We start from the raw sequence: 20,958 nt of genomic DNA on the forward strand, positions 1-20,958 counted from the left end.
CTTCTATAGTCAAAAAACACCGGCTTGTTTGGTCGTCTGGCTAGCTGATGCGAGCGTGGAATACGAGATATAGATCCGATAGCAGTACTAGCCTAGCCTTGCTATGCGTATATCGATATCGTCTTTGAACTACCAGTCTAAAAGCATCTATGCATATAGCATGCAGACGTGTAATTAAGAACCTGAGGGCGGAAAAACAAGCGACCTTCAAGCACTGAGTCAGCTCTAAATAGAACGAAGTAGTTGTGGAATTTCCATGGTCATACTCAGGCGGTACAGGATTCAGCCAAGTTCTGTTCGAGGCGCTGCTGGTTGTGGTTGCTGGGGTGCGGCTTTCCAACGACGCGTCTTTCCACCCAAGAAAAAGTTCGGCTGCTTTAGACATCATCCCATCCCAGAACACTCGAGTCGTACCACCCACCGACATCCCTCCAAAAGCCACAGAACCTCACCTAAATCATACATCCTGTCGCGATATTCTACGGCTCCGAACCGTTACCTTTGAAACCGATCCACCGAGATACGCGCATCAATCGCATACTTCACTTCCAACATCCTGGGCGGCTGTTGTATATAGGGATCATCAACAAGACGTGCAATCGGCGTGCACGAGCACGGTCTATTGCATACAAGACGAAAGCATGTCTTTACCAGCGTGGTTACTGTCGGACTTCGAGAGTCTGCACGAAGCGCTGCTTGCAATCGCAGAATCGAATGGGGTTGGGTCTGATACTCTCGATGACTTGTTGAGCCGACATCAAAATGCACTCAAGCAATTGCTCGACCAACGCCCGAGAAACGAGGAGAACCGGAAAAAGTTACAGTCAGGTGAGGGTGAACTTAGGTGGAATGCTGTCCAAAGACAAAGGGGAAGCTGACGGTAGAAATAATACGAGTAGGGAAAGTCCAGCTATCCGACGACGAGTATGAGGTAAACGAACTCTTCGTCCAAACGACAATCGAATTGTCAGATGAATTGTCCTTGGATGAATCATTGGCAGCAGAGCTCCTTTTACTCGGACAGGAAGAAAGCACAAGCCTCGATCGGGAACCAAAGCAAGCAGCTGTAATTATCTTCCATAGACGTCGGCATTATATCGCAGAATGTATCCGACTTATCCTTTCATTGTCATCCGACAACGACGTCGACCCAGAGCTACGGGCTATTCTGAAGCAATCGGCGATGGCAATCGCGGGGAAAGGGACAAAATTTGGCGATAAGCTTATCAAGACGATGGCAACTATCCGGGAATGGATCCGACAGCTCGCCGACAAGCATAGATTAGTGGGCTTCCACAACATCCCAACTGTGGCGGAGATCAGGGATGTAATAGTCCTACAGGCGAATGCGTTATCACAACAGCACCAGGCCCTCGCCTTGTCCTTGACGTCTCTAATTCAACTGGAACAATGCGGCGTGCCCGAACTCGATGCTATAGTGGCTGGATTGAAATCGCAGAAAGAATATGATGTCCTCCTCGTCCATCAAATACCACCTTTTCTCGCCGCTGTTTCCTTTGTGCTGTCACCGAGCACAAAGAACACTGTCACCGAGCTCAAACAAAAGCATGCGGAGTTCGTAAGATCGAGCAAAGACGACCGCTGGGACCTGCAATACGTACATGCTGCTGTTCATTTAGCCTGGTTTACGGAGATGAATGGCCTCGCTCGGGATGCGCCTCCTACACTCCCTATTCAAATCGACTACCAAAAGGACATCCACGAACCTTCGAAACTAGTTCTATCTGACGGTGGGCTAGAATTCATGATGGCGATCGCTGCGGATACAAATCCTACGACCCAAACGGAGGCATCGAGGGAAGAATTCAGGCGCTTTTTGCAGACAAAGACACCCATACAGACCAGTGAAATGGCTGGTCTTTTGCTTGACTTTCGGATAGCTCTTACTGCCCAGCTCGAAAATTTCATGGACAGTTTCATCAGCAACATGGCAGATATTCTAAAGGAAATTAAGAATATCGAAGAAGAGGACCACATGATCCAGCGGGAAAGTGCATACAATCTCGAGAGGTTTTTCCTATTCATAGGGTTCCTGTTCCGAAACCGGCTAGATGCTGGCATGACCTTCTGGAGTGACCGGGAAAGTAATCTTTATGGGTTTTTAACATGGGCATCTCAACATCAGACACCCGCAATGGCCAGTGCCTATTGCGATATGCTCTCTTCCCTAGCTTTCGGCCCTGACAGTGCCCAGATGGCAGACCAGTTCCTTACCGAAGACGCGACACCTCATACCCACAAAACCAAGCGGCCACAACAAGTTTCGTGGGATTTCATATTCCAGTCACTACAATATTATGTAACCCAGTTACGGCCACGCATTGAACCCCCCCTCCTACGATAGGGTATCGCGGTATGCCACCCCCAGTGGAGCCTGCGGAGCTTGATGAAGAGAGCATAAGGGTTATCGACTCCTATCTTCGTCTCATCACTCAAATCATCGTGTTCAACGATTCTGCCAGGGATAGGATATTCAAGAATACGACAGCCCAGTTGATACCTACACTAATGGAAATGTTGGATTCTCCACTTCCTGGGAGCTTAATCGCATCGATCTTCAATACCATCGCTGGTTTCTGTCTTGCTAAGTCCGAGAACGATAATATCCAGCTATGGGATGCTATCGACCGATGGGTTATGGTTCCCCCCCTAACGCTGGGCCCGGGATGCCAGCTCTCAGGACAAAACCTAATGGCTATATGACATTCCTCAAGTCCGAAGTTGTTACCACGTCATTTGCTTCAGCTTTGGCGTTTGTCAAGCTCATGACGGCGCTAATACGCCCTACCGATCCAAACCTGACAGATGTCCTTCCCTTCCCAGAAAATCTGGGTAGCACAAACAGACTCCCTGGTATCGATTTCTACGTGGATAGCATTGTTGAAATGCTGATTGAAGCAGATAAACAGCTCTCTGACAATGAGACGCTTCTACTTCAAACGGCGTGTCTAGATTTCATATTGACGTCCTTGCTTTCATTCGACGACCAGCTTATCGTTATAGCTAATACATCTTCCATTGCAGTTGACTCTGTAATGAAAACCACCGACCTCGCTACTTATGTCAAGCTGCACCCGTTTTCGAGATTGATGGATCATCTGTTTAGCGAGGGAGTCCTAAGTACTCTCTTCTCCATCGTCCGCAAAGGAGTAGATGCGGCGGCAGCGGCGGAAGGTATAAAAGAAGACTCGCCTCTTGTTCAAAGCATCTTAATGACTATCCAAATCATGACGATAATAATAGATAAGGAGCATACGTTTCTCGAGGTGGTTCGGCCACAATTATGGAAAGACGACAATGCTCCTCGCAAAAGTGTGGCAAATACGGCACTGGGTTCTTTTGAGACGGCTGTCCTTTATCACCTTTCTATCATAGTCCATCTCGGCCTCTTAGGTGGAATGGAACATTCAAGGCTCGCCGTAACATCACTGAAACTTCTTACAACTTTGGCTGCGTCAACTACAATAACAAGCACGCCAACCTCGCATTTTAGCAGAACCAGCGGTAAGAACCGACTGCTCACCATCACTGACTCTGAAGGAGAGTCGAGAAGGATAGCTTTCGGGTTCATAAACGCCTTGGAGAAGAGAATCGATCCTAGCACAGCTATAGAGGGACAGTTGCACCCCGACATCGTTGTGAAGCTTGAAATTCTCTCCTTTTTGAATACTTGCTTGGCGTCGACACCCGACAAGCCGACTCTCGCTCACTTGATACTTGGTTTCTCAATTAACGATAATCGAGTTGATATCAGCGAGGAGCCAAGCGGTATTGGTTCCGGCACCTCGGTCTTCCATTCTGTCCTTAACATTGCCAGCTCGTGGGAAGAAAGAGACGAACAAGGAACCATCTTTGATGGAGAACTTATGGTGTTAAAACGAGCGGCGTTAACAGTCCTCCATTTCCTCTGGAAATCCAAGTTAACTTGCTCGGATATTCTTTACATCCTCAGGGAAAACAAATTCTTTTTCGCCCAGTTTTCCCAGGAAGCCGTCATCGATAATTCGACGATGTGGGATGGCTTTCCTTTCACGGCCCCGGACTTCTTCTTCAATACATCTGTGGACTGCTGCCGCGCTTACATCGACTCACGGACATACATCCTTGATTACCTAGCTCTAGAGCTACGTCAAATGTCTCTCCTTGGGGCATCGAGCTCGCTCACTGCGTACTATCTTTGTCTGATGGGGGTTACCGATGCGTTTGATGTTAGGTTGAAACACGCTAGTCTCCTTGACTATCTCGACTTCCTCGAATTCGATGTGGAGGGTGCATTCGCTGCACCTGACTTGATGTGCTTTAGCGGTTCGAATTTTTCTCCATATTTGAGGAGCGCTGCGGGACAAGAGGTTGAGCAGTATAATATTGACAACGTTAGGTCAATGCTCCAACTCAGAAAATTGGAATTAAAGAAGACTGGGAATTTTGGACCGGACGCCGAGGAGATGATGGATATCGAAATCGAGCAAATCGCGGTATACCTTCAGCAGGACAACAACTTCCGGCAATTCAAAGTTTCTAGAATCATGTGCCTGCAGCACTGGTGCAGACTTGTCATTGCTCTTCTCGAAACTTCTCTCTCAGATCCCACCACCAAGTCTTCCTACATCATGCAGGCTCTACAGACGGTTATTCCCAAGCTCGAACAGTACTGCGGTAGCGACGAACGGATAACAGCCGAATTAACCGTGGTGGCGCAATCACTCATCTCCAATCTTGACTTCGAATCAATAAATCTAGGTCGAGAACGGGGGGCCGATGTAGCTCACGATCGCCTCTATCAACTTTTCCGCCTCGCACTGCGGGGTGCTCAGTCGCCCATTGCAAGTGCCAAGATTCGTGAAGACTTTTACGATATTCTGTGTCGATACCTCAATGGTATGGCGGGCCTGTCATCCCAGTTGTCCATTCTCAATCGCCGCAGTCTGCAGACCATCCGTGGAAGCGGAGAGCGATTCCTTGAGATTCTGTGCAACGACGCATATGTCGGGGCCGGTACCTGCAAGTTGCTTGCCCTGAATCTTCTTGACGCACTCGTCGCGTTAAGCCAAGAGGAGGAATCGACCTACATCATTGATGTCCTGCGAAGGCAAAATTTGATCGTGGTACTTGTACAATCTCTCAAGAGTCTCGACCAGGAGGCGCTGCAAGTTATCGATGGTATGTCATTTCCCACCCTCCAACGCGTACGTCACGATTTTCTAACCAGTAATTAGGCGGCCAATCTTTTATAACGCTTGTCAAAGCCATCACCGGGTTCTTGCTGCGGCTCTCTCGAACGAAGCTTGGAGCCGGTATGGTACTTAGCTCTGGCTACTTTATGATTCTGAAAGAATGCGGACTGTTCACCATTGATCCCGACATCGGTATTGGTAAGACAACCGCATCCATACATCAAAGCATTACACCGATTAACCAAATATTCTGGAAATAGCGTTTATGGGCGGCAAAAACATTTCTAGTTACTACGATCTGTTGCTATCTTTTGTTCGGGTCCTTGTCTCCTGCTTGATCTGCAAGGGTTTATATAATAAATCGGATCTTATGCAGACGCAGAGGTTCCTGGCAGATAACAGAATATTGGTGTCGTCGATACTAAAACGAAACGCCAATATCGGAGGTGTGCTGCCGAACGCTGGTGATATGGGGCCGCTTGTTGATATGTTTGTGGTTTTGTATTCTATGGTCGATGCTGCTGCTGAGGTATGCGATTTGAAGAAAGGGCCCCAATAGTTCTAATACTGACAATCGGTGTAGGCATGATTCACGTCAAGTGTTCTTGCATTTCTTCTTCTTTTACTTTTCTCTCGATGTCGATGGCATTGGCGCGATTATGCGTAAAGAGATGCTGAGAATTTCAATATACGAATCTTCATTAGCGAGTTTTAACGTTTTTCCTTAGACGGAGTTGAATTTTTATCCAAGACGGCATTATGTTGACCGACAGCATATTCGTATCATGTAATATAGTCGCAAATACTCCTTCGAAACTTCCTTAGCCATGGCTAATGATACTTAAACATCCTACAAGCCTTAAATTTATTTAAGGAAAAAAAAAAAAAAAAAAAAAAAAAGATACACGGCCATTTCAGTCCGCACGATAATCATATGTCCCTCATTTCTCTCAACAGAACACATCGTCGCCTGTGAAGGCTCAATGCCCTGCAAACCCCGATTTTTCCGCAGAAAAACACGAGGAGATACGTGAAAGGTATTCCATCTCATCTATGTGTCCACACTCCAATTCCTGGTGCTATATTATAAGTCGAAATGAAGCTCTAGCATATGTATAGATGATAAAATTTTTGAGATGGAGAGAAAAGAAAAGAGGAAGAAACTTGAGAAAAAATTTAGAGGGTGAACTTAAAGGGCTAGGATCTCTTGGCACGCGGACAAACATGAGTTGTTGCTGTATCACAGATTCTCAACTTCACATGGGACATCCCTTCAACTTTAGCTACAACAGACATTCTGAGAAACTATGGTAGGCCATTCGTTCGATTTATATAAAATTGTGAATCCTTTCGCTACAGCGTTATGATTCTAATAAAATATCTAGCCTCCAAAGAAACGAACACCGGCGGGCCCTCCGCCAAAGAAGAAGCCTAGAGTCAAGCTAGCTCAAAACCTCAGTCTCACCACGGAAGAAGAGCAAGAAGTGCGCACTGCTTTTGGATATTTCACAGATCCTGAAGAATTAGGGAACGATGTCATTCAATCTAAAAGTTTGAAAAAGGTGTTTAGGTGAGATTTTCGTCTCGTCTCGTCTGATAAATGCAGAATCAGCTAAAGAGATGCATATTTTTATAATATAGCGCGTTGGGCTTCAATCTTTCTTCCGGTGAAGTCAGAGATATTCTAAAAACAATCGACCCGGATGATGAAGGGTTTATCACATACGAACTGTTTCTTGAAGTTGCAGCAATGAAGATCAAGGATCGTGATAAGAAAGAAGAAGTGAACAAAGCGTTTTCGCTGTTCACCGGCGGTGACGACGAAGGCCCCATCACCTTACAACATTTGAGGAAGGTTGCGAAGGTCCTCAATGAGAATGTAAGCGATGATACATTGAAGGATATGCTTAGAGAAGCATCGGCCAGCGGTGGAATGGATGTCAACAAGTGAGTCGTTACCGTTGCCTTTTTGCAATTTGGTGGATGTAATGTATGGGCCGTGTCAACTAACGTCATGACAATGTAAAGGAGGGACTTTGAAGATGTTATGAAGAGGGCCGGGATTTTATGAATGTTCTCTCATTTCACCAGTCGATTCTTCGGCTTTACGTCGACCCTTTTTCTCTCTGGTTGTGAAGGCACGATATCGATGTGTAAGTACACGGTACAGGCGTTAATTGGAGTTATGGTTGCGTGACAGCCGAATTCCTTGAACTCGTTCCTGCTTCTCATTCCAGGGCCCGATCCTTGAACCTCTGCATCCTCAACGAAACCCCAAGACTTCTCTTCTGTTGTGACTACGACATCGTTTGGTTCGGGTTGGCGTGGGTGCCATGCTAGCGTGGGTCGTAGCGCACCTGCCGGATGGGATTTAGACCAGGCCTCTGTGCAGGACGCCAATCCGCTGCCCTTTTGCCCATGCAGGTGCGGAAATCGAGAGCGAGGTCATGTACGAGGCCCAATATGACAGGCAGATAATGCATGGCCGTCGAGCCCACTACGTACATTCTTTTTTGTAGCGAACCCGATAGGCTGGTGGAAATAGGAGGTCGAGACACAACACCACGGTCACCGCCGCCGCCGTTTTATCGTCTGCTAAATACGACGAACATCACCGGAATAGAAGAAGAGGAAAGGTCAACATTCAACTACAACTTCAATTTTAATCTCAAAAGCCCCTAGGAATTCAACCGTGACGAGCCTCTTCAGCTTGCGTGTATTCTAGCATCCCCATCCTGGGACTGCACAGCCTGGACGCCACTGACGCCAGACCATATCTATCTTCTTCTTCTTCTTCTTCTTCTTCTTCTTCTTCTTCTTTATCTTCCGTACTGTCTGCGTTCGGAGAACTCGATTATTCCTTCTTTTGCCTTCCCTCCCTCCATCCTACATCCATCTCAAGATTAGGAGGGTACAATACGCATATCATACTCGATCTTTAAAAACTCGAATTCGAAGGCCCGTCAGTCCGGTCCGCATGCAGGTCACCTCTGTTCGCGAACAGGAATACTAAGCTGCCCACCTCGTTTCAGCTTGTCCAATATTATTCCACCCCCAGCTGCTGCATCTGGAAAACGCTCTCCCAGGCACACCATCGCCTGGTGAGCACGCAGGGTGTGTGAGCCACCATGACGACCTTCAATAACCTCCCAGTCCCTCTCCCACCGAGGACTCCAACCCCTCCCACACCCCTTCCCGAAGAACCTTTCGTAGACGACGGCGGGTACGACCAAAATTCACTCGCACCGACTCCAAACAGGCTTTCCTGGACATCGGCCGACTTCCAGGGAATCGATATCCAGTCTTCCACGCCCCCTCAAACCCTCTCTTATTCCTACGCTCCCTCGCCAACAAGGTTCAACGGCACTCCGACTTTCTCATCCATCCGACAGCCCAGGATGAACGGGTATTCCAACGGAGGATCTAATTCCTCGACAACCACCTTGACAACCACGGTCAATGGAACATCATCCACGCCGCCCACGCGCTCGCCATTTAATTTCAAACAAGTGGTCATGGCGCCGCCGACGAATCCAGGATCGATGAACCAACAAACAGTAAGTTCCAGACTCGGACATTAGCAAGGAATTTTATAGTTCAAAGCTTTGACCTAACCTCGTGTCACAATAGAACCAACGTCGTGGACATCGATACAAACGATCGAGTATGAGCCATCAAATCTTCACCGAACCGAAACCCCGAGCCCCACTAGCAGTCCCACTATCTCTACCGATTCCCACAATCAAGGAATGGCGACAAAGCATGACGAAAGAGCAAAAGATTCGGTTGGGGTGGGGATTGGTCCATTTCGGGATTGCAATTTTCTGCGCCTGGAAGGGGCATGGCTCGTTAGCTATGACGGCTTTGTCGCATTTGGTGATATACGATGCGGTTTCGGCTGCTTTGTGCGTCGTGGTTGATGTTTTGAGTAATTTTGATGTCTGGAGCAGAAGTAGCATTCGACATCCGTTTGGGTATGATTGGCCTGCCTCTTACTTGTCTGGCGCGGATGCCGAGCTATGGGAAAGAATGTTTGACGGGAAGCGTGGGCTGACGACTTTTTATCCTGATAGGTTACAACGAGCCGAAGTTCTCATTGGCTTTGCCATGTCGGTTTTGCTCCTCTTCATGGGATTCGATTTGATTCAACACGCCGCTCAGGATCTTGTTGCTGGATTCCAGGGAGAAGAGGATCACGAAGGACATGACCACCCGCACGGCGGTCACGGCCACCATCGACATCAACGGGTTCCCAATGGCACCATCGATAGTTACGCCCTGCTTGTGATCGGAGCGACCCTTGTCTCAGGGATCGGTTTAAAGAACCATGTTCGTATCGGGAAGGGTAAGATGGTCTCCAAAATCCATGCATTACAAATGGAAACTAACAATCTCACATAGCTCTCCGATTCGCATACATTTCAAACCTCCCATCCATTCTCAGCAACCCATCCCACTTCCTCACGCTATCGTGCTCGGGTCTTCTACTTCTACTTCCGTTACTCTCCGTCACCATGTACGCCTGGGTCGACAGAACACTATCCTTGACTATTGCCGTATCGATGATCGTGCTCGGATTGAGACTCGTCAAGATTCTGGGCAGCATGTTGCTCATGCGATATGGTGGCGAGGGAGTACCGGAAGTCGTCAAAGCGGTAAGCTACATCATCCGTATACTCTTATCCCAAAGCACGGGATACTAACGAATCAATTTCATAAAGATCGAGCGGGACTCGGCCGTAACTACGATCGAAGAAGCCTCGTTCTGGCAAGTTCACTACAGCCTCTGCATGGCCAATCTCAAACTCCACGTCCGTCTCTCCGATGCCTCGACCGAAGTCAAGATTCGAGAAAGAATCACCAGGCTCATTAAAGACCGCCTCGGTGGTGTCTACGGGAGAGGTAAACGGAGTTGGGATGTGACGATTGAGATCGTCCCATCTGCTTGAGTCTTTTTTCCTTTCCCTTTTTCGGTGTATTATCATTCATGGTTGATTTGAATTAATGTCAGCGGTCATCAGGAAGGCCGTTTTTGACTTGGGATGAAGGGAAATGTGCAATGCCTTTTTTTTTCCCTGATGTTTCCTTCCTCCATCCATACGCTAACCGTCAGGGGCGGATGTTTATTCCATGTGCCTCTACAGATATCCTGTACATATACTTCTACGATATTCCTGAATCACCGCCTTCCCTTTTTGCTATGCATTCTTGAGTTCGTTTAACACGTTCGGGTCATACATTTACTCTGCATGCACGGGAGGGGTCACGGATCTTTTTTAGCGTCGGTTTCTTATGTTTGCGATAGATTTCTCTTACGTCCGCCTGATCCTTTGGTTCCATGTGCCTTTTTTTGGGGGTGAAGCTTCGGATACACTGCACTGCATAATCGCTGTTTGTGAGCCTTTTAACGCTATAATGTTTAAACTCTACTGCTTTTCCGATGGAAATATCAATTGTGATGGAAAACAATAGAGTTAGAGTGCATTGTTCAAGCCGCCATTTAAATACATCGTGACTGGGAATTCGATCCCGAATTTAAACGCAGTCTTTGGATTTCATGTATCGCATATCGCAAAGGGGAAAAAAGACACGAATGCAACGCAAAATCCCATAAAGATGCAACGAAAGAGAAACACAAAACGAAAGTCCTATTACGGTAGTAAATTTTTTATTTTTCCGACGCAGAGTATTCTACTTTACTTGGAAGAATGGTGAAATTTTTCCTTAATCCTTTGTGACAGTCCTTTCTTCTCGTTGGGAGGATGATCGTGATAGTTGGTGGTGGCGTGTGTATCGCCTTCTGGGGTTTCGGATGTCGTAGAGCTCGAGACCGATGGACGTTTATTTTGGTGGCTTCCGTGGCCGCCGAAGCCGCTGTGGTCGACGCCGTACCCTGAAATATCATGCGGTCGTCAGATGTTTACTTGTGCGGTGTATTTTGTTAATTCGAGGCTTACATTTCTTTTCTTTCTTTGATTCGCCGGATTCACCTTTCTTGCCTCCATGGGCGATACCCTTCTCGGCCATCAACCTGTCAGCTTCGCGGCCAGCTCCGGGGCGCTATCATAAATATCTTATCGTCAATTACCCTGTTTCCCAAAGGCCCCTTCGTGATAAGGGATAGGGAGAACTCACGGTAGCATCGAAATCTCCACCTTCGGCTGCCAAACCGGTACTCTTCTCATACTTCGTCCCGGTTCCTTCTCCCTTACTCTGATTCTCAGAGTCCGGTAATTTCATACCCGGTGGACCTCCAGCTCCACCACCGCTACTGGTTGAAGATGTATCCGGTTCGGCGGTGGGTTTGTTACCCCCTCGGTGGTGAGGAGTGCCCCGTCGGGCCGAGGAAGGGTCTGCATCGATGCTCGGTTGTGCGCCAGCGGAGCCACCGAAGCCGGTATTCGGTTCGTTCGATGAGCCTTGTCGTTTTAATGATTAATATGCTCCCGCGGTACCCGAGTTGGGTAGCGAATAACTTACCGAAGGTATTCCCATCCGTCCCCCTCCCGTCGCCGGTAACATTCGCACCCTGCGGTTGTCCGCCGGTAGGAATAGATCCTCGGGGACGTTTGTGGGTATCATGATCCTGACCGGGTCGGTAGGCGCCTTCGGCGTCCGGATCGGATTCCAGACGGCCGGTGGATCTTGTTTCCGCGACTTTGTCATCGATCATGGATTTGTGGATTTCGGAGTGGTTTCCGTGGCCTTCGACGGTGTTCGAATCGTTACCGGAGGGGGTACCGTCGCCCCAGACGGTTTCTCTGAGGGCTGCGGTCGCTTGGTTGATTGCTTCCATCTTTTTTTAATATTTTTTTATTACCATGAGGGTGGAATTCGGGTTGGAGAAGATGGTAATGATGGTGGATGATATCACTTTCAATATCTTTTTACGAATAACAGGGTTCAGTACCTTGTATGCTAAGTTTCTTGGTACGAAAGCTTGTCAGATACCAAAAGCCGCCTCGGAGGGGAAAGGAAACAGTCTGGTTTTATATCATACTACGGATAACGGAATATCTTGCTTTTCGATATTATACCAACTGTCTTATTCACAAGCTCGATCGGCTCCGGCACGCCTTGCAACCAAGCTTGGTTCCTTTCGACATGAACTTCGCCGGTTTCGAACTTTGGCCGGTTTCTCTTTACGTACATCGTACCTCGCACGAGGATGTGGAACATGAAAGGTTCGATCGTCACAATTGGATGTTCCCTCGGGAGGCTAGCTCTGACGTTTTACGGCCAAGTATGCAGGCGAGCTTGTCATCCGCGCCACAGAGGCTCGGAATACCATCAGGTATGTGTAGATGCACCCGGTCCTCATGTATACCGATCGTGTTCCGGATTTACGGTCCCGTGTGGATATCGATCTTGCGATTTGGGATCGAGGGTAACAGCTTCGCAAGAGTTTTAAATTTTCAGACGCATTATTTCACAAAGCGAGTTTCCTCGGAGGTGATCGTGAAGTATAATATCCGAGGGGGTGTCCGGGAACGTCATTCAACCGCAATCGTGACATCATCGATTGCATGGTTCTTCGGTACCACAGCCGAACGTTCATTCGCCACGCGCTAGGTCCGTGCTTACCTACAACATTACAGATGTGAGCCCGAAATCTGGACGACAATGATATCGATGTGCAAGTTGTCTCTGGGAGCGTTATTACCGCTACCCACAAGTGGTAACGAGGGCGATAATAAACCCCCAGCGGAGCTATGGCCTCCGATTAGGATGCGTCCCTACCGTCTTGGTCGCGCCAATGCTAATATCTTAGCTAGCCCAGGAACGGGGCACGGTTCGCCCCGATGAATCGGAACGAGCGTACAAACCATACCGTCTTGTCTTAAAACGTTGACAATTGATGTTGATTCTGTGATAACTTCAAGAAACCGTAGGAAGACAGGCGTCTGAAACGATAGAAGGCTTGTTATCGTTCGCAAGCCCGCTTGGCCGATTTGCCCGTTTTGGCGACGCAGCTCGGATAACGGCATCCCCTATTTATCCATATCCGCATCCATATCCCCTCGTGTCAGCTTAATTCTCACACCATGGATGCATATTATTACACTCACCTCAGCTCACCGCGAAACCTTGGCCCGCCGTCCTCTATCGCACCTATTCGCTCCTTTCCCCTTTTCCAATTCACATCTCGATGATTGAACACTCGCTTCCGTTCGACCATCATCTGAATCCAACATGATGACGGCCGGTGGGAGATACCACCACAAGGCTTCCCGTGCTGCCGAAGAAGACCCGACCACCCCCATCAGTCGCGTGAGTACCTTCGAAGGTGCCGATGACCGTCAACGCCCCGGAGCGCCCGGAGAAGTTCGCATCTCTTTCGACAATGGCAGAGACCCGGTTGACGATAGCAGCGGCACCGGGTCCACCGGTTCGGCTCGTCGACGGGCGTTCCGCCGCCGCGGCAAACGGATGACCGCTTCGCGAAGTTATCAGAATCCGACCAAGATCATCGGTGCGGAACCCGGGATCTCGGCCACGCAGGAGATCGACTTGGAACTGTACGCTCGCTGCGAGATAACCTGCGTCGACTACGGCATGGAGGACATGATTACCACCGAATTGATCAACGAAACCCTTCCCGAGTTCCTGGCGAGGCCGAGACCCAAATGGGCAACCGTCCGCTGGATCAACGTCAACGGTCTGTCCTGGGATGTCATCAAATGCCTGGGTCGGTACAAAGCCCTCCACCGTCTGGCGATCGAAGACATCATGAACACCCACTCCCGTTCGAAAACGGACTGGTACTCCGACCACGTCCTCATCATCATGACCCTCCAGAAGCTCGTCCACCTCGACAACACCCAAGAAGAACATAAGAAAAAGCAGAGGAATTGGTTCCATACCCTGTTCGATGTACCGGACGGGGTGGATAGCGATGACGACTCGTTCCCGGAAGTGCAAGGCCACAGCGAAGGGACCGATACGAAAACCATCCAAACGCTTCAGAGGTACCACGGAGGACCGAATTACGAACGCATATTGTTCATGGAGCGGAATTCCAGCCTCGCGCAGAAGGACTACGCCGTGGCCATCGAGCAGTGTTCCATCTTTTTGTGCGACGATAACACCGTCATCAGCTTCTTTGAAAAATCGGCCGATGATATCGAGCCGCCTATAATGGCCCGTCTCTCATCCACGAATACCTTGCTGCGCAGCTCCTGCGACGGCAGCATGGTCGTCCAAGCCATCATAGACGCCATCGTCGACCTGTGTTTCCCGGTGATCCACGCCTACCAGGATACGATCGGCGAGCTCGAACTCAGCGTCCTGACGGACACCTCCCTCCATGATACGCAAAGATTGTACATTTTAACCAGCGAACTGGCGCTTTTGAAAACGACGATCCAGCCGCTGACGGGGATAATCAACGCTTTGCGCGATCATAAGAGGCTTCCGGCCAAGAAGGGATCCAATACCATCAGCCAACTAGCTTTTGTCGGGATATCGCCGATCGCGCATACGTACCTCGGGGACGTGCAGGATCACACCATAGTTTTGTTGGAGACGGTGGAAACGATGAAGAGGTCGGCGGATAATCTTACGTACGTCGTCCGCGTCTTTCGTTCGGTCGTGCGTACTGATGTGGGTATATAGGGATTATATATTCAACACCGTCGGAAACCTACAGAACGAGAACATGCGACAGTTGACCATCGTTACGATATTCTTCTTACCGCTGACTTTCCTAACGGTGAGCATCCCCCCCACCGCGGAGCACGCCGAGCTAACCCGGTTCGAAAAGGGATACTTTGGCATGAATTTTACCGAATTCAAAGGAATCGAAAGGTCCGATGCGTAAGTACCGTACGAACGGATGACGATGTGCGCTCGGCTCTAACCGGTGCGATATACAGCTTCTTCTGGTACCTCGCCGTCCCGATCGGCGTCACAACGATGCTAGCGTTATTGTCAGCCTCCCTCGCACCCCCCACCTCCTTTCGCACCTGCTGACGTATGAAATAGAAACGGTCCGCTTATCCGTCAAGTTGTCAAACTGTTCCGGCGCCGTCAAATCAACAAAGTGCGGAAAATACGGGAGAGGCAGGAGCGGAAGAACCGCCCTCGCTTGAAACTTAATGCCGCCCGACGCTTCATCTTCGGTCCGAAGGGTACCGAGGATAACAAACCGTCGATCAGGCAGGCGAACGGGGATATGGTTATTCCCGAGCACGAGGAGTTGAGCATGCCGTCCGGGAGTGGTACCATCGCGAGGGATATGGCGTTCGACGATGGGAGCGGAAGGATTACGATCGAGCCGTGAGTACGGATATACGATCTCCCTTCGTTACCGCGCGTGGTCAGGATGAACCTATCCTCCGTCGAAGGTAATGTCGCGCTCTTTTGGCAAAAGTCTATCGTTTTCATACCGAGCCGCCTGGACCATCAGCGACCGTTTGAATTATAAAATACGGTGGGTTTGGGAGGAATGTTAATGTAAAATATAAATCTTCATTTTTTATCGGGTTCATCTATTATTCACGGGCCAGTCTATCTTACCCGCCCCGAGCGTGGACCGCCTACAACCGTAGCACCGTCTCTCCTTCAGCCCTTCCTCACCCTTCGGAGGTTCGAGACAATATATCCTCGCGTCCGCATCACCCGCACTACCACCGTTACTACTACTGCTGCTTCTACTACTCCCCTCCTCCCCATCACCGACCTTGACGACATTCTTAAGCTTCCTGACCCTGGGATCCTCGTCCATCGGCAACCCGCAAACCTCACAGAGCCCCAACCTTTCAACCCTATCCCTATCGTCCGCAAACTCCAATTTCGCCGCCGTCTTGACGACATTGGTGGACAGGTGGGCATTCGAGACATCATCGAAAAACTTTTCCATTATTTCGTCTATCGTTTGGTTTTTGGCTTTGATGGGAGGTTTTTGAGGAGAAGTGGCGGTCGATTGGGAGATCACGGAGAAGGGCCAGAGGGAGTTGAAGGTCGCGTGGGAGATTATTTCGGATTTGGAGAGGTCGCGGAAGGGGCGGACGATTTTCGCGGGGCCTTGTTTTTTTTTGTTAATATACCGGTTGTGGATTTTCCGGGTGTGGGATCATGGGGTTTTTTTCCGGAGGAAACATCTCAGGTTGACCGAGATGTCCCGAAAACCCATACGCCGCTACCGCGGAAGGATGAAAATAAGAAAGAAGGGGAGGGTGGCGTACCATATGGTGTTGGACCATCTGATATCAGCCACGGCAGCACATGCCCACGGCCTTTGGTGACCTCCGCGAGCACCGTGGCCGCCATCTTTGTCATCGAATCGGCAAAGAATACGGCTTCGCAACCCCTTTGTTTTGCGAGTTCGAGGAGCAGGCGCGTCCGGAGGATGGTTATCAGGTCCATCTGGGAGGCGCGGGAGTTGAGGGACGAGAGGAGGGTGCGGAGTTTTGTCAGCGGCGGTGATGTCGATGCGTCCAATGTTATCCCTTCGACCGTCGTGGCGTTCGAGGGGATGGTGTATATCTCCTCCAACGGAACCTTGATGAATTCGAATTGCGTATATTTCTCTTTTAACTTTTCCAGACACCGGTCCGCTGCTGTTGTCGCAGCGGCGGTGTCGCCGCCCGTGACGGCGGTTTCGTCGATGTGTACCACGCAAACGTCGTATTCCGATCTCCTCGCCCTTTCGACCTGCAACGCCCTGTGCCAGTGTAACGTATCCAGCAGAGCGGCGGACGAGACGCCCAGCGATGTCGCCAATAGCAGTTTTTTTGCGGTTTGGGAGTTCTTTTTGACGCGGTAGGGTTCCATGTGGCGGGTGAACTTCGTGCGGGTGTAGATTTGGAAGCAGTCACTGTTATTGTTTATCAGTACATGTGTATTTTTTTTTGGGGGGGGGTGGAGATGGTACCGGCAGAGAGCTTCGTGCCGCATCGTGATCTCCGGCGGGTTGAGTTTGCAGCGTTTGCAGAGGTTTCGCGCGGCGGGTCCGGGGAGGTTGGCGATGTCCGCCATGGTTATTTCGAATTCCATCGTTTTATATCTGTTCGTTAGTTGGTTAGATTATGTAGATGTCTGCTTGTCGGTAGCGTAGATGTCGAGATGGATCACAAATCCAGAAATTTCTCGGGTTTCATTGGTTGCGGGTTGGGCAACGCGGATTTTGGGGCGGTTTGTTGGATAAAACAGTCGATCCGGATTCGACAGGTTGTCAGAATCTTATGTGTTCGTTGATTGTTTTTGTTAGATTACATGCGATGGAGCCATACAATAATAACGCTAATAACAATGTTATGTGATCATATTTCTGACACTCCCATCTATCTATTGAGAGCGTGCTTTGGTGGATACACCAATTGGTTACATGACTGTGAACATACTGCGGTAGCTAATTATATATAGAATGGAGACCTCGTTAAAAACCTGAATGGCAAAACCTTGTGGGGAAAAGCGCAAGTAGGGAAAAAGAGTATACTCCCATCGATTAGTGTGTTCGGTGTTATATGGTATCGACATCGAAGCTGAAAAACGTTTCAGTTAGCGTATTAATTCTTCTCGATATGATTGTTTATATAGCAGAAGTTATAAACGAGATTTTTTTCGATAAGTTTGAGTAATCGTTATTTCTTTTTGATAAATGTGAACGAGAGCGTCGTTTACTACGTTTATTTGATTATCGGCGTTTTTATAACTTTTTATCTTTATATCTAAAGAATAATATATTCGCTAGTGTATTTGATAAATTTGTGTCTAGATAAGTTATTCCAGTCTTTGTTATTGAACGAGATCTGATCTTATTAATTAATGTAAATTAAATAAACTTGTCAACGTCGTGTAATATAGCTGATCAAATTTTGTTGTCGATTAAGTCTATAAAAAAGTGAAACTTGAGATCGTCGTCTATTCAAATTGACCATTCAGTATTAAGGCGTTTTAATATTGATATAATCGTAATTTTTATGTGATTATTGTCTCTTTAGGCCGTTGCTTTGCATTAATAAATTCAGCTCGAATAATAAGAGCGGTAGTTCTATAAATTAGTTAATAAAATATCTTTAATAAATACTTATTGTCAGGAGACGATCTCCTAGATGCTCGTCCTCGACCCACGGAAGTGCGGTATCCGAAATACCACACGACAACACACGAGCTTCCGAGGAAGGAAGGCGTAACACGACAATACGCGAAGCGTCCTACGAAAGGAAAGCGAAAGATCGACTGCCGTCGGCAGGCTTCGAGATAGGTAGCTATAAGCAGAATTGTAGAGCCCTCGCGGTAGGACGTCCCGAGGACGTCCGACCTCATGTACATAGAATGTGTATATATAGCCACCCTCCAGTGACGACTTGAATCGGCACTGGATAATCTAAGTCCAAGTTCGAGTACTAAGTTGATTCCACCACCTAAGATACATCGCATCACGCCTCGAGCACTCTCGACAAGCCTCGATACACATCGTAGCTTTACACTTATCTTTATCGTTAGTTATAGACGATAAGTTATTCGTAATGATACTTTGCAATTAATTTTATAATAAATAGTTATTTAGCTGTGAGATAACGACTCCCACCGAATATAACATTCGACGAGTATCGCCACAGCGAGTACATCTTTCGATAGTTGTAATGTTTGGACAAGTACATTGCTCGATGTTATTATTATTATTATTGCTGTTGCTATTACTCTTACTGTTTATGCAGCCGTAGGGTCTTATTGCCATACTTATAATCTTATTGCCTAAGAGTCTAATAACGAGTATACTACTTGGTGATATTCTTACTATACTTGTAGCTGTAGATCTTATAGCCTTGTAAGTCATATTGCCTGGGAATATTTAATTAAACTTGAATAGTATCTTTCGGTAACTGCTCCTACTATGCTTACAACCATAAATCTTATAACCTTAGAGTATATATAATTACACACTACCAATTATCTGCATAGTAGTAACCTCCAGTTAAATTATATATTCAATAAAAAGGGGTAGACAATACGTATTACCAATTTTGCAACTATTTAAAAATCTCAATTAACAGCTCCCATTAAGTTTGTAAAGTCAAGTTCTCTAAGTTTAATAGTAGCCGTTTAACTATCTTTAATAACGTCTAATTAATTGGTATTCTAGTTCTGAAATAGCATTCATTAAAGTCTTTAACTACAGCGTTGTTTCAGTTATTCTCTTCTGGTCGAGTCTCTTCCCCAATAACTATTAGTCAGGTATTCGAGTAGTAAAGTAGTTTCTTAGCTTTAAAAAACCAGTCATAATAGCTATTCTCTGTAAGTTTAAGTCCTTTACCCCATTTGGTTTGAAAGTAAGTATCGGTGAATCCGAAAGTCCCGGCAAGAACAGCTGACGATTTCATTTCAGCAAAGACGTATATGCGGTAACCTAGACATCAGCAACTGTTAGAGCGTATAGTATCTACAGTTAGTATAGCAGCTGCAATCGTAATATGATGGCGATAAGTTGCGTCACGCCAGGCTCATAACCTGTCAGAATCTTATGTGTTCGTTGATTGTTCTTATATGCATGCGATGGAGCCATACAACAACAACGCTAATAACGCTAATAACAACGTCATGTGACCATATTTCTGACACAAGTAGCCGCGGATGTACTATATGCTTTTTCAGGGTCTGCGAGCTCAGGTAAAGAATAACGATAACCCGAGAGTCCAGAATCGATGGTTGGAATTTTTTTCTTTTAGTAACTTTGGCTGCAAATGCCCTCTGATCGTAAGATCGTGGGGGAGTTCCTGGCCATTTTTGCTACAGCGCAGCTTTCAAGAGTTCTTCCGTAGTTCTTTTTTATTTTATTTTATCGATAAAAAATTAAAAAATAAAAAAAAAAGGTAAACTGACCTTTAAGGATTCTAGTAAAAGCAGCTTCATCATTTGTCGTCGTAAATTAAAAATTAAAGGTTTTGATGTATAGCCGCTAGCGTTTGCCCAGATCAAACCAAACCACCATCGCGTCTACACCTCCAAAAACCCGCGAACGCACACCCGCATACCCACGCCGACAAACCCGACTCCTCAATCCAACCCCGAAGGGTCTCACTATTTCACAGTCTCCGACACGATGGGTTCCATCGGTATTCCTCTGAAGCTTCTGGGCGAGTCGCAGGTCAGTCGGTCATCCGTCGAAATCTACCACCACGGAACGGCTATAGCTAACCTCGATAACAGGGCCACATCGTCACCCTCGAACTCACGTCCGGCCAGGTCTACAGGGGGAAGCTGCTCGAAGGTACCCGCCCTCCCACCCCTTCCCCGTTATGCCCAAACGGAGAAAAAGTGCTGACGACGATTTTTTTTTTTTGGACAAAAACAGCCGAAGACAACATGAACGTTCAATTGAAAGATATCACCGTCACCGCCCGTGACGGTCGTGTATCGCATTTGGACCAAGTCTACATCCGTGGATCGCACGTGCGATTCTTTATCGTGCCGGATATGTTAAGGTGCGCCTCTTCCATCTTGCTAAAGGGTGACGGGGGGGTTTGCTAACATGTGGTTCTCGATTCCGTAGAAATGCCCCGATGTTCCGATCGAGAGCCGTCCGCGGACGTGGTGTCGGCATGGCGAGAGGGAGGGCTACGGTCAATAGGGCGAAGACACAGCAGAGACGGGGAGGTGGCGGCGGCGGTGGAAACTAAAAGCACCTCTTTTTGTCCGGCAGGGAAACCTCTATCGATACACGAACGATTTTCTAGAAAAGGTCATGTATATCGAAAGAAAGAAAACAAGCTAGTGGAGAATCGAAAGGGCAATTGGGATTGTGATACGTTATGGTGTG

The 20,958-nt window shown here is 47.8% G+C and overlaps 8 protein-coding genes across 8 annotated transcripts; 6 read left to right on the plus strand and 2 right to left on the minus strand.

Moving 5' to 3' along the window:
• Positions 1–641: 641 nt before the first annotated feature.
• DFL_002700 (uncharacterized protein) lies at positions 642–2,365 on the plus strand (the record flags this gene model as incomplete). Its single annotated transcript, XM_067631526.1, has 2 exons — positions 642–828; positions 900–2,365. The coding sequence occupies 2 exons, from the start codon at positions 642–644 to the stop codon at positions 2,363–2,365; spliced, it is 1,653 nt and encodes a 550-aa protein (XP_067494062.1).
• Positions 2,366–2,376: 11 nt separating this feature from the next.
• On the plus strand, positions 2,377–5,784 carry DFL_002701 (uncharacterized protein; the record flags this gene model as incomplete). The annotated part of the gene is made up of 5 exons (XM_067631527.1): positions 2,377–2,661; positions 2,736–5,181; positions 5,238–5,393; positions 5,456–5,724; positions 5,779–5,784. 5 exons carry the CDS (start codon positions 2,377–2,379, stop codon positions 5,782–5,784), a joined length of 3,162 nt encoding a protein of 1,053 aa, XP_067494063.1.
• Positions 5,785–6,502: 718 nt separating this feature from the next.
• On the plus strand, positions 6,503–7,266 carry DFL_002702 (EF-hand domain pair; the record flags this gene model as incomplete). The annotated part of the gene is made up of 4 exons (XM_067631528.1): positions 6,503–6,505; positions 6,581–6,765; positions 6,837–7,142; positions 7,224–7,266. 4 exons carry the CDS (start codon positions 6,503–6,505, stop codon positions 7,264–7,266), a joined length of 537 nt encoding a protein of 178 aa, XP_067494064.1.
• A 1,057-nt stretch (positions 7,267–8,323) lies between these two features.
• DFL_002703 (uncharacterized protein) lies at positions 8,324–10,144 on the plus strand (the record flags this gene model as incomplete). The annotated part of the gene is made up of 5 exons (XM_067631529.1): positions 8,324–8,752; positions 8,826–9,169; positions 9,269–9,540; positions 9,597–9,850; positions 9,917–10,144. 5 exons carry the CDS (start codon positions 8,324–8,326, stop codon positions 10,142–10,144), a joined length of 1,527 nt encoding a protein of 508 aa, XP_067494065.1.
• A 747-nt stretch (positions 10,145–10,891) lies between these two features.
• DFL_002704 (uncharacterized protein) lies at positions 10,892–11,991 on the minus strand (the record flags this gene model as incomplete). Its single annotated transcript, XM_067631530.1, has 4 exons — positions 10,892–11,088; positions 11,153–11,255; positions 11,331–11,614; positions 11,676–11,991. 4 exons carry the CDS (start codon positions 11,989–11,991, stop codon positions 10,892–10,894), a joined length of 900 nt encoding a protein of 299 aa, XP_067494066.1.
• Positions 11,992–13,388: 1,397 nt separating this feature from the next.
• Positions 13,389–15,477, plus strand: DFL_002705 (uncharacterized protein; the record flags this gene model as incomplete). The annotated part of the gene is made up of 5 exons (XM_067631531.1): positions 13,389–14,758; positions 14,811–14,907; positions 14,959–15,011; positions 15,071–15,124; positions 15,180–15,477. 5 exons carry the CDS (start codon positions 13,389–13,391, stop codon positions 15,475–15,477), a joined length of 1,872 nt encoding a protein of 623 aa, XP_067494067.1.
• Positions 15,478–15,681: 204 nt separating this feature from the next.
• DFL_002706 (uncharacterized protein) lies at positions 15,682–17,174 on the minus strand (the record flags this gene model as incomplete). Its single annotated transcript, XM_067631532.1, has 3 exons — positions 15,682–16,220; positions 16,382–17,013; positions 17,071–17,174. The coding sequence occupies 3 exons, from the start codon at positions 17,172–17,174 to the stop codon at positions 15,682–15,684; spliced, it is 1,275 nt and encodes a 424-aa protein (XP_067494068.1).
• Positions 17,175–20,241: 3,067 nt separating this feature from the next.
• On the plus strand, positions 20,242–20,818 carry DFL_002707 (uncharacterized protein; the record flags this gene model as incomplete). The annotated part of the gene is made up of 4 exons (XM_067631533.1): positions 20,242–20,286; positions 20,349–20,409; positions 20,494–20,623; positions 20,692–20,818. The coding sequence occupies 4 exons, from the start codon at positions 20,242–20,244 to the stop codon at positions 20,816–20,818; spliced, it is 363 nt and encodes a 120-aa protein (XP_067494069.1).
• Positions 20,819–20,958: the final 140 nt, after the last annotated feature.

The sequence above is a fragment of the Arthrobotrys flagrans genome, assembly GCF_004000055.1.
Source record: "Arthrobotrys flagrans strain CBS H-5679 chromosome Unknown unitig_3, whole genome shotgun sequence".
NCBI classification, from domain to species: domain Eukaryota; kingdom Fungi; phylum Ascomycota; class Orbiliomycetes; order Orbiliales; family Orbiliaceae; genus Arthrobotrys; species Arthrobotrys flagrans.